General features: G+C 36.9%; 1 protein-coding gene across 1 annotated transcript in view; it reads right to left on the reverse strand.

Moving 5' to 3' along the window:
* The window catches only part of LOC126470030 (dedicator of cytokinesis protein 3), a 1,043,796-nt gene that overhangs the window by 96,377 nt on the left and 929,446 nt on the right, over positions 1-17,973 (reverse strand). The window contains exons 18-23 of the mRNA XM_050097517.1: positions 13,060-13,249; positions 11,068-11,213; positions 10,278-10,382; positions 8,971-9,246; positions 4,545-4,704; positions 138-286 (exon numbers count right to left, since the gene is read on the reverse strand). Coding sequence (XP_049953474.1) covers positions 138-286; positions 4,545-4,704; positions 8,971-9,246; positions 10,278-10,382; positions 11,068-11,213; positions 13,060-13,249 — 1,026 coding nt within the window. The remainder of the gene's footprint in view (positions 1-137; positions 287-4,544; positions 4,705-8,970; positions 9,247-10,277; positions 10,383-11,067; positions 11,214-13,059; positions 13,250-17,973) is intronic.

Here is a 17,973-nt window from a genome sequence, read left to right on the forward strand (position 1 = left end):
AGAAAAATAATAAAAATTATCACAGTGTGGAGAATATTGAAAGACATGAACACAGTTATCTTAAAATTACCACATGAATAAAGTTATAAGATAGCCATAATTAGGTCACTATACTTCAACAGTGTATAAACACTCACTTGCTTGAAATTTCCTTTTGCTTTTTGTTCACATTCCATCATATCAAAAAATATGTTCAGAGTTGCCTTACGCAGTTCTGCTTCTGGTACCAAGGTTACTTCCAAGAAGGGTCCAACCATTGTTGGAATAAAATTTATTTTGTGCTCTCCTATAACAAAAGAAGTGAGTCTAATTGAGCAAACCTGTTTCCCTTCTGTAATTCATAAAATTAAAAGCAACTGTGTAACAAACATTTTATTGCCTCAACATTTGTATGAACAAAGACACTTCTGAAATTTTTGTATCATCTGAGATAATTCTTTCACTACTGCATCGAGATGTTAAGACAAACATATATGTAAATAGTAAACTAAGATAGAGGATAGCTAACTTAAATGTTCTGGAGTTAGCAAATTCTCACTTTATATTATGAGACAGCCATATTCTGTTTGTTTTGGAGTGGAATGCAGTGACTATTCATGATAAAAATTAATATAAAACAGTTTTTAGTATCAGCCAAATTTTTATTACTATCCACAAAGCATTTTGCAAATTAGCACTCTCATCCAGCTGAAATACACATGTAAAAATGAAATGCTTCCATCTGAAAATGAGAGGTGCAAATACCCTAAATATGATGTGAATGTTTATTTTTAAAAAATAACTGTGACAGATACCTGTTTTCCATATTTCAGTGCTATGAAAAGAAAATACTAATCAAAATTCCCAGAATTTTAAATGCATTTAATTTTATAGAATGGTAAAAATGTATTTTATGCAACCCCGTACATCTTGACTTTTATGCACTTACAAGATACCACTGATTTCCCCATTAAATAGCTGAAGTCCATGAGAGGGTGAGTCAAAACAAAATATGTCACCAGAAGTTTCAAAAACTGTCAAATCTCATCCAAATGGAAGACATGGAAGAACAAGCAGTTCTCACACCTCTTACACATCAGACCATCCAAGACAAATGTCAAATTGAATTTGGAAAACTGATGAACAGCTGTAGTCAAATATACTGACAAAGACTAAAACAAGCAAATTTGGCTGTAGTTTCTCAGAGTCTGGCAATCTCCAAAGAGTGGTGGTATTCCACACAAATGAACCACACCAACTCTACTACGTGATGAGTTCAATGCGGTCTGTAAATCTAAATGATATGACACATTGTGCAACTAAGATCACTTGATAAGCTCTCCTATTTTGATGACCACCACTAAGAAGTCAGATAACAGTTTTACTTTGCATGCCGAACTAGTAAGAGGCATAATCAAATTTATAGCATTCTTTTCATTTATTTCAAATAAAAAATATCATCATCAGTTACAGAAAATTAAGCTTGTATACATCATGAATGTGTATAGGGTATCAGGAAAGATTTGCAAATAGGCCAAGTTGTTTAACTCTACAAAGTGAAGTTTTGTTGGTAACCCACATAAACTTTGTTTCTGAAATATGGTGGAACAGTGCAGTTTGTCATCAACTACATCTAGTGTCCAATTGGTTACCTCTGCCACCAACAGATGGTGCAAGACACCAATCTGTTAATTCACATGGCCCATACATGATGAATAAAACATGGTAACATGCAAATCAAGATGGACATGGTGTTTGAAAGTTGTACTGCCTTAGGAAAAATAAACAGAAATTGTAACTCATCCCACAGATCTTTCTTTACAGGAAAATATATTCGTAAATGAAATGAAGAAGCTTAATTATCAATATATAAATTATGTACAAAGATGTCAGAGACAGTACAATCAAAACCACAATTGAAATAAGGTGTGCTTTAGTGATATGCTTTCTGTGAGAACAATTTATGAAGACTAAAAGAATACGTTCTGCCATGCTCCACAATCCAATAAATATCAGAAACTGGATACCGCAAATTAATTTCAAGCATCCTAGAAGTGACACCTTCAGAATATAACAGGCTGTCAAATGAAAATGAGGCAGATGGAAAACAAGAAAGTAAAATGTTTATTATTTTAAAAGTAATTGCGATAACTGTTAATACATTTATCGCTCTGTGAGACAAGATGGTCAAGGCCTTCATGGAAAAACGTTTGGAGTTGCCTGTGAAATGATGATTGTATTCATGTGTGCACCTCTTCGTCCAAAGAAAATTGACAGTCATGAATATCTTTCTTCAGGACTCCAAAAATATTGAAATTGCATGTGGAGAGATTGGCACAGTACAGAGGATGTGGATGGGCCTACATGTCACTACGGTTGTTTTGAGTGCGCTGCAGAAGTTGCCCTGGGAAGCCCTTAAGCGTCCTCCACAGAGTCCTGACCTCTCCCCATGTGATTTCCATATTTTTGTAGCACTGAAGAAAGGCATCTGTGGCCATTGATTCCTTCACATGAACAGGGGCAAACACGGGTACAATTAAGGTTCCATAGGCAATTGCAAACATTTATCCATGAAGGCGTTGACAGTGGGATAAATGTACTAACAGTTATGATGATTAGCTGTGACATAATAAACAGTTTACTTACATTTTTCCCATCTGTCTTATTTTCATCTGACTGTCCCTTATATGCAATCCCCTATAACTCAATTATAGCTGCAAAGTGAAATAGGTTACTTTTACATCTGTGTGGGTTGGAAGCACATACAAAAGTTTGTAAGCTGCCTCAAGATCCTTTTCTTTATTGTATTTTTTTTAGACAAAAGTGCTGGCTGACATGAAGCTATTAATGATAAATTACATCTGTGTAGAACAAAATTAAGATCAGTCACCTGTTTCTTTTTAGATTTATTGCAGAGCAAGTAGTCATTTGGACTCTGTAAAGGATGTTTCAAGTCCTTATTGCCACACTTCAAGATCTGATAGATCATACAAAGATCATGATTTGTTTTGTTAAGAAACAATGGATTTTCAATACATTGTTTATGAATACTGCTCATGGATGAAGTATGCAGTGCAACTCAGTGGTAGTTGTTGGCCTGCTTCTAACCCTTCAGTGTGCTTTAACAGCAGTAGTAACTGTTATTGTATTGTTGTTTACACATGATATTCTGAAACCAGCATGAACTATAAATTGTTTGAGAACACTGGCATGATTATAAGGGTTACTAAAAGTTGTGAGACTTATTTTAATTATGATCTTCCAAAATTCTTACATGTACATCTTTCCAAAGTACTCTCCCCATGACAACAATATAAAGAAAAGATAGATTGCTACTCACCATAAAGATGACATGTTGAGTTGCCGGCAGGCACAATGAAAAGATACCTACACATTAGCTTTTGGCCAAAACCTTCTTCAGAAAAGGAAACACACACATGCATTCATCCACACAAGCAAGCGAACCTCACACACACATGAATGTCATCTCCGGCAGCTCGGATCAGATCTTACTCTTCCTATGTTCTATGCACCACCACTCATTTCATCTACAAGACTGAATGGAAGTCTCACAATATGTTTAGGTACATACCATGACAGTCTCTAAACTGAATCTGCATTTTTTTATGAGTACGGAACCACATTGGAATAAAATGTCTACCTTTGCTCCTTTAATTAATTACTTTGTTTATTATTTTCTGCTGACTATTGCTCACATTCTCACAGAATACATATTGCTTTGTTTAGTCCCATATGCATTCTTCCATGATTAGCAGACCTTCACTGTCAGTGACCCAAAAATAAGCATCAGTTCTTGTTTGTTTTGAATTTCTATTAAAGTACACTTTATGAAGATCTCACAGTTTCATTTTTCATCTTCATATGACTCATTTCTCCTTATGCTTTTCTCACAAAGTCTTTTTCACAGCAATTGCAAAGCTGCGCCAGAATTTTCTGTACGTCCCAAATACGATTTCCTTTCAATGCTCCATTCAGTTACAGAAACAATAGTAAAATTTAAATTTACTAAATGAACTAATAACTAACAAAGAAGCTCTTACAAATAACTACCTCCATAGATGAATACTTATTTACTTTATAAATTACACATCCTGTTTATGTATGCCTCTCTCATTTCCTGGTCGTGAGTGACTTTCCATTTAGTCTACTACTTCTCCCATTTCCTCCACCTTTCCAAGTTGTCTGTTCCTTAATTTCTTATGAGAAAATTATTTGTTCTAGGAGATCATAATTCATTTCTAGCAGTTGAAAAGACCTCCACCAGTTACTGTTGTCAAGGTGGATTTCTTTATTAAATACTAAGACAATGATGTATGAAGTTATGTTTTGCTTGCTTAACTGTGTAGAATGAAACAAATTACCATACAATACAGCTCTTGATTCTGTTGGTGATACAAACATCTATGACAATGATAAATGTGTATATAAAAGTAACAGTAATCTTGGGATGAAATACAACACTCTTAAGATACAAAAAATTCAGTAACTATTTCTCAATGTACAAATAATTAATAACATAACATTTACTATCTTCCAGCTCTTACCTAAGCTTGACCACATTGAGAGAATCTGAAATCCCATTAGAACTCTCATGTCTCCACACTTTTCTATTATCTTCTCTCTTTTCACTTCACTAAACTTTTCAAGTTGTAGAGATGGTTGTGTTAAAAAGGCAACAGCTAGGTTGAAATAACTGCTCCACAGCTGAAAAGAAAACATACAATTTTTAACGGACTGGAATAAACATGTACAAAATTAAAACTTATTATTTATTTCAGTCAGAGCTGCAAAATCATAAAGGTGAACATGAACAGTTTCTGCTGTCCAAGGCTGTACTGAGAACTATATAGGTTGTTTATAATATACAAATTTTTAGGAAGTCATTCATGACGACAATTGTGGTATGGGAAATGGCAAACAACCAATACAAATTTGAGAATGGCCAAAACCAGTCAAAACCACTTACTCATTTTGCAGTTATGACTGAAATAAAAAATCTATTTTAACTCATTAACAGTTCCTATAACTCTCAAATACAAGGTGTTGGCCACTATAAAGGTTGATATACAAGGAAAATTGGTGTTATCTGCTAATCTTGGGGGAAGGGGGGGTTGGAAGTACAGTGTTTCCAAAGTTATTACAAGCTTTCTCTCACTTCACTACTGAAGATTTTTGTGCACTTTGTAATCAGTAAGCTACACTGAGATGAAGAAGCTTCATGAATGTGATCATTTTATATGTGAATTAGTTAGTTTTATGGTATTCTGATTAATACACTCCTGGAAATGGAAAAAAGAACACATTGACACCGGTGTGTCAGACCCACCATACTTGCTCCGGACACTGCGAGAGGGCTGTACAAGCAATGATCACACGCACGGCACAGCGGACACACCAGGAACCGCGATGTTGGCCGTCGAATGGCGCTAGCTGCGCAGCATTTGTGCACCGCCGCCGTCAGTGTCAGCCAGTTTGCCGTGGCATACGGAGCTCCATCGCAGTCTTTAACACTGGTAGCATGCCGCGACAGCGTGGACGTGAACCGTATGTGCAGTTGACGGACTTTGAGCGAGGGGGTATAGTGGGCATGCGGGAGGCCGCGTGGACGTACCGCTGAATTGCTCAACACGTGGGGCGTGAGGTCTCCACAGTACATCGATGTTGTCGCCAGTGGTCGGCGGAAGGTGCACGTGCCCGTCGACCTGGGACCGAACCGCAGCGACGCACGGATGCACGCCAAGACCGTAGGATCCTACGCAGTGCCGTAGGGGACCGCACCGCCACTTCCCAGCAAATTAGGGACACTGTTGCTCCTGGGTATCGGCGAGGACCATTCTCAACCGTCTCCATGAAGCTGGGCTACGGTCCCGCTCACCGTTAGGCCGTCTTCCGCTCACGTCCCAACATCGTGCAGCCCGCCTCCAGTGGTGTCGCGACAGGCGTGAATGGAGGGACGAATGGAGACGTGTCATCTTCAGCGATGACAGTCGCTTCTGCCTTGGTGCCAATGATGGTCGTATGCGTGTTTGGCGCCGTGCAGGTGAGCGCCACAATCAGGACTGCATACGACCGAGGCACACAGGGCCAACACCCGGCATCATGGTGTGGGGAGCGATCTCCTACACTGGCCGTACACCACTGGTGATCGTCAAGGGGACACTGAATAGTGCACGGTACATCCAAACCGTCATCGAACCCATCGTTCTACCATTCCTAGACCGGCAAGGAAACTTGCTGTTACAACAGGACAATGCACGTCCGCATGTATCCCGTGCCACCCAACGTGCTCTAGAAGGTGTAAGTCAACTACCCTGGCCAGCAAGATCTCCGGATCTGTCCCCTATTGAGCATGTTCGGGACTGGATGAAGCGTCGTCTCACGCGGTCTGCACGTCCAGCACGAACGCTGGTCCAACTGAGGCGCCAGGTGGAAATGGCATGGCAAGCCGTTCCACAGGACTACATCCAGCATCTCTATGATCGTCTCCATGGGAGAATAGCAGCCTGCATTGCTGCGAAAGGTGGATATACACTGTACTAGTGCCGACATTGTGCATGCTCTGTTGCCTGTGTCTATGTGCCTGTGGTTCTGTCAGTGTGATCATGTAATGTATCTGACCCCAGGAATGTGTCAATAAAGTTTCCCCTTCCTGGGACAATGAATTCATGGTGTTCTTATTTCAATTTCCAGGAGTGTAATAGGTGAGTTGCATCAAAGTAACAATATCACCATAAGTAATTAATCGATTTCTTTCAGCATTACTTGTACATTACTTGATTTTCTGTATGCAATAAGAAGTCATTCTGTGTATGTATTTATCAAATATTCATGTTTTTATGTAGATACATGTTTATCTAAAAAAAGACGTGTGTGTGTGTGTGTGTGTGTGTGTGTGTGTGTGTGTGTGTGTGTGTGTGTGTGTGCGTGTGTGTGCGCATGCCCACTAGCTTTTTGTTGTCTGCTAATGCAGAATGCAAGATATGAAACATATATGCAGCAATGTTGGGAAACTAAGGAAAGTAGATGTCCTACTGTTTTTCAGTTCAACTGTATAACAAGGAAACTGTGTACTGACATCTATTTGATAATTATAACTTCACCGATTCTCTTTTCCAATTCTTTCCACCTATGTTCTACATCTACAGCTGCATTTGTACTCCACAAATATCTTATCATGTGAGGAAGCTGGCACTTTTGATGCCAGTATTGTTTACCCTCATCCCCATTCCATTCAAAAGTGGTGTGTGGGAAGAATGACTCTCACTATGCCTCTGCATCAGTTCTAATTTCTCTGATTTTCCCATCATGGTCATTTTTTGAGATGTATGGGACGTTGTAGTACGTCAGCTTATTCTTCTTGGATTGTACGATGATGTTCTTAAATGAAATTTCATTTGGTTGCTGTCTCAGTTACAAGTGTATTGCCTGCTAAGCCCCTTAATTGGTTGGAAATTGTGTTCCTTTGTGAGCTCATTGAACAACTTCAACAAATCAGTGATTATTAGCACTCAGGTCCCAACAAAAAGACAAATAAAGGAAGGTGTGCATTCACTGATCTAAACACTGGCAGTTGTGGATGATCATTCCTGCAAGCAACTCCTTGTTCAAATCCTTCTAGCTTTCATATCATTTCTGGTTTCATATAACTTTTAAAAAATTAAAGGTGTTACACCTTTGTAAAATAAGTAGTATCCATTTGCTTTCCTACAGGACACTCAACGTAACTTTCCACATAGATAATTTTCTTGGTCCAAGGAAAAATGGTTCATGCGTGTAACTCCTATCAACTACTGGACAAATTATGTTATTCCTCTTAATTCTGGAAGATTCCATAATACGTTGCAAAACATTTGCATACTGCATCTGAGCTCTTAGAGAAATTGTATAGTGCTCATCTTTCAGAGATAGTCCATATGTCCAGTCTGCCACTGATGTGTCAGCACAATAATGCAACAACATTCTTTAATTCTCTTGCTATGTCAAAGGAAATGATGAGAATTTTCAAAAACAACCACTTCACTGGAACAGTATAAAGCTACTGTTTCAACACCTACCAGTGTATCAACTCGTCATCTTCTCACACATTTGTCATGGTGTTTGTCAGATTATTTGCCAAGAGTTTCTAATTTCTAACTATAGGTGATTAGCAATGAATATACCACAAATAGATTACTAATATTATCTCCAATTTTGTGTGCTAAGTGAATGGTATCACTTTGACATCAGATTATACCATAAGGGTATGACTTTTTGTATCACAGTTTTCCTTTCACAAAAGCCAAAAAATAGTTTTAGAATAAGCAAGTGAGGTTTTTTTATTCACTGTCTTGCTATCAGGATATTCACTGAAAAATTATGTGTGTATATGCTGAACATGCCTTGTACAATCATAAAAAAATGGGTAGCACAGATGTAAGTGTAAGCTAAGAGCAATGAATAGATTACAGGGATTGCATGGTTTGTCTCTGACCATTTGCAAATGTTGAAGAACCAATATAATAGCTTGTTCTTCAGCAGTTATGGAAGGATCTCAATATGTGATTGACACATCTGTATGAACTAAAGGAAGAGAACATGAAAACAGACTGAGAGAAAGGAGAAAGAGGCAGTATACTACAAGATTAAGATAATAGAATTATGAAACACATAGGATGAAAATAAATGGTCAACACAACATGGTACAAGAGCTTACTGTTTGTTATTTTTATAAGAAAAAACAATTTCTTACTATTTTCGTAGTCAGACTACCACCCATTGTTACAGTTGTTAATGAAATATTGTACTGAAGAAAATGTAATCTCAGAGCTTGTAGTTATTACACATAACTTCATAATTTTTCACTATTGCTTACAATAAATTTAGCTGAATTCTGAAATACACCCACACCTCATAATTGAGTCACCAGATTACAGAACAAAATTACACTGATAGGACATACATAATAATTATGGTAATCAAATGGAAACATACCTCACTATCAAAGTGGCAACAGCTGTCAAGGAAATTAAATGTCAGTGGCTGTGCTAGTTCACGAAGAGCATTTAGCATAACATTGTTGGCTACCATGCGCATGACAAGCCAATCAGGAGGGAAAACTTCCTGTCGCACTAATAATCGAAATACTAAAAATACTCTAAGCAGGAAGTCCTTCTGAGACTTTCTGTCACTAAGATGCTCCCATAATCTCTTGTAATGAAATTCATCCAACAGCTGCAGCAATCCAACAAGGCAAGACACAAGAGAACCCTGGAGGCATAAAAGAAACAGTTATTAAATAGTATATGTCAAAGGAATCTTACAGTCTTACACACTGACTACAATTTTGAATCTGTATGTTGACAATGCATTCAGTGGGGGCAACATAATCCATCATACAGTTTCAGATAAAAATCCAATTTTATATTCAGTGGCCCTTCTATAATTTATCTAATGCATGTTGCTTGTAATTAAAGCAAAAAACAACTAAAGTCTTTGGAAGAAGAATAAAATCTTCCTTGTATGATTCCAATCAAATTCCTTAACAGAATACCTTCATCTGTATCCTGAAATGTTCAAATGAAACTTAAGCATGGCACTATCAGACATGGACAATTAATTTAGTGGCCTTATTCTGAGTAAACAGTTACAGAAGCGAATGACAAATTGGGGGAGGGGGGGGGGGGCGGGTTACATGCTACAGTGCTGCTGCTTGACTACTGTACCTCTTGCTTGCCACAACAGGAGTCTATTCACAAGTCAATTCAGAAAACTTGTAAATATCTTATACCTGTTTAGATTGCTGCTTTTGGGCAGAAAGACTTGAGCAAAAAATTTTGCATGGAGACAGTGAAAGATACAACGGAAGCAAATTAAAATTTTAGATTGCAACTATAATGTGGATCACATAATATTTTCAGTATAATGTTAATTTACTCTTGTCAAAATTCTGTGAAATGGGCATAATACCTCCAATAGGACCATGTCTAGTGAAGCACTGTAGTACTCAAATCAACCTTCAGGTTGAGGGCAACTTTTTCAATAGTAATCCTCACTTGTAAAATATATGTGTTCTTTCCTTCCACATAACCTATTCTCAGCCAAAGAAGGAACTTGAAATGAAAGCAGACAATTTATAAGTAATTGAGAATGAAGATTGAAACCTTTCACAATGTATTGTTTCTCTCTGACATAGAACTCTGTGTTTTAATAATGATGCAGAGTTTTAAGAAGTTCCTATAATTTAAGTAAGAACTTAAACTAACAAAGCATATCAAATTAATGATTCAATGGTCACTCACCAAAACTGATGCAGAACGATCTATAATGATGAGAACAGTCTGTATTAGCATTTCCAATGTATTCAGGCACAAAATTTCAACATCATGGTGCAAGCAATTATTAACCTGTAATTAAAACTCATACCAGTTACATTAAATTGAAAGAAGATATCACAGTAGCAAAATACAGTAGATTTTAATGACTTAATAACTTAAACAATAATAACAAAAGTAAAAAAAAAATGTGCCAGTCATGTTATTAGTGAATATGGCTGTAAATAGCTTAATAGTGAGATGGTAGTAGAGTTCTGCAAATCTAATTTATCATTTGGGTACAAATAGACACATAACAGAAAACATCATGATTAGAGAAAATGAAATAATCATTCTAATATATTCTATGACATATTTGTGTAGTGGTTAATATACAGACAAGTAGCTACTCTACCATGTCAATTAATGAAATCACTGAATTATCACTAGTTAAATGGAATTTGAAAATGTTACATGAATACCTTTCATACATTATTTGTGAAGTAGATGGCAGAAAACACTTCAAAGAAATTCTTGTACATTGTGAATATATAGTTATATCTCTCATATTATATGCTCACTATTATTATGTCACAAATATTTAGTTATATCTCTCATATTAAATGCTCACTATTAAAAAGCATATGATAAGTACAACCATTCTGTATTGTCCCATATAAGTGCAGAAAACCAGTAAAAATCTCAAAGAGAAAACCATTAAACTAGAAAACAAACATAATTTTTATCATTTTCAATACATATTTTGAAGAAGACGTACCTTTCCTTGTTCCTGAGCTTGTTTTTGCTTGTAAAGGAAGCTAAGTATTTCAGAAAGAATGTCCGTACAGAGACGCAGTTCATCTCTATGAGCTAGGTGATGTCGGAGATGTTTACAGCTGATTGCCAGAAGTAAGTTTCTGGATTCTGCAGCAGTACATAGACATAGTTTCCATTATCAACAATTAACAGTATTATTCTTAAAGTATGCACACAAGCTCACTTGAGAAAAATGTTAAGTCAACCCTGATGAAATATTTATAGGATCTTTCAGTGCAACATACCATAGTGTCCTTGAAATAAATAATATTAATAGGCACTGAACACTGATACCTATTGTAACCCTATATATGACATACTACAAATAACCTTAAGGTTAGGCACTACAGCTGAAGAACTTGTATATAATGTGAAAAACAATCAAACAATTTAAAATCAGAGAGGGTAAAATAGTCTGTATTAAACTGAGTGGAAGTTCAAATCTGCAATAGCTGTTTATTGTGTTTTCACTGTATGATAACCAGTTTCATACACTGGAGGTATGTCTTTACGTCATGTAAAGCTAATACGTCATGTGTCATTCCTTTGTTGACATGAGAAATGTGTACCAACATAATTAAATATCTGTCAATGATGTAAAATACAACTGACTTGCACAGCTCATCATAAACTCTCACTGCAGCTATACAGGTAGATTATAAATTTTACCCACAGTACACAGTATCCTACTGCAGAATACAGTTTTTGGCACAATAGCAAAAGTCTGGCAACGTATTCCATTACCCACAGAAGGATATTCAGTTTTACAAACGTGTCAAAAATGCACAGTTGGGAACTTACTTTTTAACATTTGCTTGGCTCTTGCATGTTAATATTATACGTTATTCGAAACCAAGTTCCACCAAAACAGTAATTTCTTGAGAATTAAGCCGACAAATTTCCTGTTCAGTGAACGAGGTGGCATTGTAGTACGACACTGGATGCGTATTTGAGAGCATGGTAGTTAAAATCTCCATCTAGCAATCTACATTTTGGATTTTCAGGACTTCCCTACACTGATTAAGGTAGCTGTCAGGATAATTCTGTTATAGTGACATTGCCACTTTTCTTCCTCATGCATTACCAATACAAACTTGAGCTTTGTCTCTAAGAACAATGTTGTCAATGAGACATCAAACCTTAATTTTCCTTCCATATTTCATCCAGTTCATTACTTTATCATCATTTTTAACTGATCCTTACACATTTGTCTTTAGATTGGGTCCAAAATGATTTCAACCTAGCCTTGCCATGTTTCATAACTTTCATCACATTGTTTTCTCTCTGTTCTTCCCCTTATGTCAAGATGAAGTAACTACATTCAGCAAAGAATGAAATTAAAATGACAGATACAGCCCATGTATTAGAGATTCATAAAGCATAATAAGGCATCAAATTCTTGAAGTGATGTTATGGGAATACTTTCAGAAACAACTTTTTTTAATAGTGAACAATTTTTTATTCCAATGAATTTTAATGGAAAAGTCTAACACTTCACTGAAGACACATAGCACACATTTGAAGTTACAAACTTTATCATTAAGAAGGGGGTGGAAGCTGAATATCATAATAATAATTGTGTGAGGCACAACAGATGTATGATACATCAAGTTTTATGCAAATAACTGATTTATAAAACTATATTCTTGTAATATTGTTACTAATGACAGTCGCAGAATGCATTTCTTGGATGACATCTTGTGGAAAAGCACACAACTAAATGAAGAACTAAATATACTTAGTGCAAAATGCATGAGATTTTTTTTAACTCTTCAATGTTGTCAGAAATGGAAAACATCCCTTTTTTAAGTACAAGCTTGACCAACTTTCTCTGAACAGTTCAAACTTTAATCTTTTGGTTATAAATGTCTGGCTCGATAAAATTGTCATTTCTAAACATTATTTATCAAAAATAAAAAGCCAGTGTATTGTCAAGCCTAAAATATTTACTTACCATCATCAGCAAAGAGTTTACTGGTAACCATATTGCGAATGGCAGTAAGCTTTGCCTGGGTGAGTTGAGGTGAGAGATCCCTTGATGGTAAGCTCTCTAACATCATAGTGGCTAGCTTTGTTACCTCTAATGCTGGTAATACTTGTATTAGCTGCTCAAATACTGCACTGATGCTATGCAAAAGAGCCACCTGGGAATAAATTATTTATGGTTCACAATAATTAAGTATTGCTTAATAAATAATAAAAACACTACCTTTCTCATAATATAACATAGTTTTACACAAATTTAACAATTTTCCACATTTAAAAATATTAATAGGTATGTCTTCTTCATGTTTGTAATCTGCTATATGTAAGTAACCACTTTAACATCATTGCTTGCAATTTTACACACACACAACACACACACACACACACACACACACAGAGGTGAACCAGACCTCCACTGTTAAATTTTCAGAGATGGTTGTATGGACCAAAAGAAGAAAAAAATGCCTAGTATACATGGGCTCTATAATGCATATCTAAAGAGCTACGAGCACCTCAACCTTGCTACTGTGATACACATCTCTTCTACTGAAAGCTCTTTGATTTCCATATGTTGAGAGTTGTTAGTATGTACCAAAACAAGAAAGAAATTTTCAGTAAACATAGGCTTTAAAGTGCATACCTTAAGAGCTATGAGCCTTTGTTCATTTTTGTTCCTGTGAAACACCTCTTTTCTACTGAACAAATGTTCATAGCTTTTAAGGCACGCATTTAGAGCCCACATTTAAGGGGCATTTTGGTCTTGTTTTGGTCCATACAACCTTCTTTCAAAATGTGGAATGCAAAGAGCTTACAGCAGAATAGGTATGTTTCACAGCATCAAATATGAACAAGTGCTCACAGCTCTTAAGGAACACATTTTAGAGTCCATGTTTACCAGGCAGTTTTCATTTTTGTGATGTGTAGCTGGAGTCTGTGCAAAGTAATATTAGCCACCATGTTTTTCATGTGACACCCAGTATCAATGAAAAGTGTTGGTTTGTTTCCCATTACAAGCAAAGTTATTCATAAACCTGAATTTTAAATGCCTTTCAATGGAGTGATCCAAAATTAGTCTAGTGTGTCCTATGTTTTATCAATATTTATTAACAATAACAGTAAAACACAAACAATACCCAGTACTCCAACAGACACAAAGTACTGCTGCAGCACAGTGGTAGCAGTCAGCACTGGTCAGGTCAGTGCTGCCACTGGTGGAGTACTGGTTATACTTTATGTTTTACTGTCCCTGTTATTAAATATACATAAAATGAGCATCACATAAGACTAATTTGGGACTACTCTTTCAAATGGGTGCATAAAATTCCGCTTTGAAAATCATGTTACTTGTAACAGGAAACAAACTGATGTTTTTCATCAACAATGAGCACTGCATGAAAGACGGACAAGCAGTAACTGCTTAGGCTGCCTCCAGCTAAAAATTGCAAAAACAGAATTATAAATATGTGCTGAAACAGCAGAGAAAATGTGCCTGATGACTGTTAGGAAGGCACCTTGTATATATGATGTCCTATTTATCTTGACCAACCAAAACAACTTTTTGTCCAGAAGTCAAACAAAAATATATCAAGCAAATGTTGTCTAGTTACTAGGGGGACATTAACCAGTACGATGATTGTGATTTGTGTAAAAATATTCATTATGAAGATATGAATGGTGTTACATCTTTTTAAACATCACCATACATTTTTTGTTTGGTGATCAACTTCTTCTCCTCAAGACCTGTTCAAAAATATATCACTGGGTACAATTCACATAAGCTCGAAGTTCTTAAAAACATAAAACTAAATTGACTGACTCCCCTGTACTACCACACAGTACAGGTACCCAGAGTAATGTAGCTCATCCACTTGCTGGAGTTGACAGTAAACAGTAAAGAAATGGAACAGAGAGAAAATGCACACCAGTCACTCACTCAACAATAATGAAATTTTTTGACTGAGTACACCTGTGCATAGGACTCAAACAAGGACTTGTGCCTATATGGGTAATATTTTGTGGATAAGGTTGTTGTACAGATAGCACAAGTGAAGACAGCACAGGTTACAACAAAGTATGGAGACAGAAAACGCAAGTGGGAAGGGAGAAACAGATGGGACATCTGTAAGCATGAAAGGGAAGACAAAATCCAATGGTTGGATGAAAAACCTAAAAAGCAAAGAAGGATGAGGAGAAAAACAGAAGGATGTAACTAAAACATAATGGAGGGGTAGGAAGTGGTTATAAAAAGTGTGGGGAGTCTGACTACCTCAGTAACATATAATGAACAGGGAGATGGAGAGGGAGAGAAAATAACAAAGTATGCAACTGTGAAAATGAAAAAAAGGAAACTGTGAAAATAAAAAGTACACTGATCAGCCAGATCATTATGACCACCTACCTAATAGCCAGTATGTCCACCTTTTGCAGGACAACAGCAATGACATGTTGTGGCATGAAAGCAGTGAGGCCTTGGTAGGTCACTAGAGGGAGTTGGCACCACATCTGTACATACGTCACCTAAAGCCTGTAAATTCCAGAGCTCTGCTGCCATTTTCAATCACATCCCAGAGATGTTCAGATCTGGCAAGTTGGGGGGCTAACACACCAATAGGAACTCATCACTGTGTTCCTGGAACCACTGCATCATACTCCTGATCTTGTGACATGGTGCATTAACTTGTTGAAAAATGCCATTGCCATCAGAAAACATTATCGTCATGAAGGGTCACACATGGTCTGGAACCAGTGAGTGATACTGCTTGGCCATCATAATGCCTTGCACAAGCTCCACTGGTCCCATGGATGCCCACGTGAGTGTTTCCCAGAGCATATTGGAACCACCGCCAGGAGCTGTTCCCCTGGAAGACAACAGATTCATGCCCTCCTATCAACATGATGAAGAAGATATCAGGATTCATCAGACTATGCAACACTCTGCCACTATGCTAATATGTTCAGAGTCGATGGTCATATACCCATTTGAGTTGTAGTTGTCAATGTCGTGGTGTGACACTGGCACAAGCATGGGTCGTTGGCTTGGAGGCGCACCATTAGGAGTGTTTGGTGGACTGTGTGTTCATACACACTTGTACTCTGTCCAGCATTAAAGTCTGATGTTAGTTCCATCACAGTTCACCGCCTGTCCTGTTTTACCAGTCTGACCAGCTTACAACGTCCAACATCTGTAATGAGGGGCGGCCGTCCAATCCCCTGACATCTGGATGTGGTTTCATCTTGGTTTTGACATGTTTTGAAGGCACTCACCACAGCACTCCTCAAACACCCAACAAGTTATTCAGTTTCCGAAATGCTCATGCTGAGCCTCCAGGTCATCACACTCTGCCATCAGTCAAATTAAAACAGATCGCACGCCTGCCTTAATCTACACACATGCAGCACACTCACTGACATTACATGCACCATGTGTGTATCTGATTAGCACTCATTCCTTGCCAGATGATGCTGCTATCACCTGGATGGGTTTATATCGATAATAGGTCAGTGGTCATAATGTTCTGGCTGATCAGTGTTTAAAAGAACGAAGAAGAAAAAATATTAGAAGTAGAAAGCAAGAAGAGATGATGGCATGGCTGTTAAGGATTTAAATACTGAAGTAAGAAAATTCAGCTACTGAATAATCCAGTTTACCGCAAGGAAAAGCCCTTAGGTCACCATCAATGTGGCAACAATGAATTCACATAATATTATCATAGGTTTGATTCTTATCACTTTCAACAGAAAGTGATGAATATGACCATTTCAAAACATCACAGAAATTTTTAAGTGAGTCAATTGTGGGTTCTTTGTAAAATATTGTATATTGTACTAACTAAATGAAACACTTTTATAGCATTGTGTCACAAACTTTATTATTATTGTGTGGACTAGGTTTCAGGTTACAAGCCCATTCACTAGAATATAACTGATCCCAAAGATGAGAACCAAGGAAAGATAAACATGTCAACTTTTTAAACTATTGATTCTTGACATGAACTGTAAAACGTATCCCTGTTGACAATTTTGACGAAATTACAAGATTCATTAGGACAGTGTCTACAGTAACTATGACTGAAAATATTTACAAAATCCATTATGACAGCATTTACAAGAACTATGACTGAACATACAATGGAGTAGAACTATGCACAGGAATGGAATTTTGTTAATGTAAATGAAGGTACTCAGGTTCTTCTCCTCCCTAGAGTTGCAATATTGCCTAAAAGGGACAAATAACTGATTTCAGTCTGTTCATTCAGTAATAAATGTGGTGATACACACATCTGTTTCTTAATTTCCAAAATTTCTAACTGAATGAGCTTTGCACCCTTTCCCTCTATGTGGAGGACTTCTATATCTATTACATTTTTGTTGTTTTCATTTATGCAATGTTTGGCAAAGAATGAATCTGGCTTCTCTTATTCCCAACTTCTATGGTATTCTTGGAGCCTAATAGAGATAGAACTCATGGTCTGTCCAAGTTTACCTTTTATAGGCAAAAACATCAAATAGGATGATCAACATTTTAAAAGCAAAGGGTTTCTGTGTGTTCTTCTATGTCCCATAGACAGTAAATAAATGTCTCCTCAATTCAAAAGATAAAAAACTGGACAACATAAGAAATGAGGTTTATAAAATCATCGGATAAGAGTGTCAGTGTTGCTCTATTGGATAGACTGGGCTGTCAATCTGCACTAGGATCCGAGAACACCATAGAAGTTGAAGATTAAAGGAGCCAGATTTATCCTTTGTAAAACATCGCATAAATGAAAACCACAGACACATAAAAGATATAGAAGTCCTACTCATGGAAGGAAAGTGCGCAAAGCTCAATCACTTAGAAATTTTAGAAATTAAGAAACAGATGTGTGTATCCACACATTTA

The sequence above is a fragment of the Schistocerca serialis genome, chromosome 3 (genome assembly GCF_023864345.2).
Source record: "Schistocerca serialis cubense isolate TAMUIC-IGC-003099 chromosome 3, iqSchSeri2.2, whole genome shotgun sequence".
Lineage (NCBI taxonomy): Eukaryota > Metazoa > Arthropoda > Insecta > Orthoptera > Acrididae > Schistocerca > Schistocerca serialis.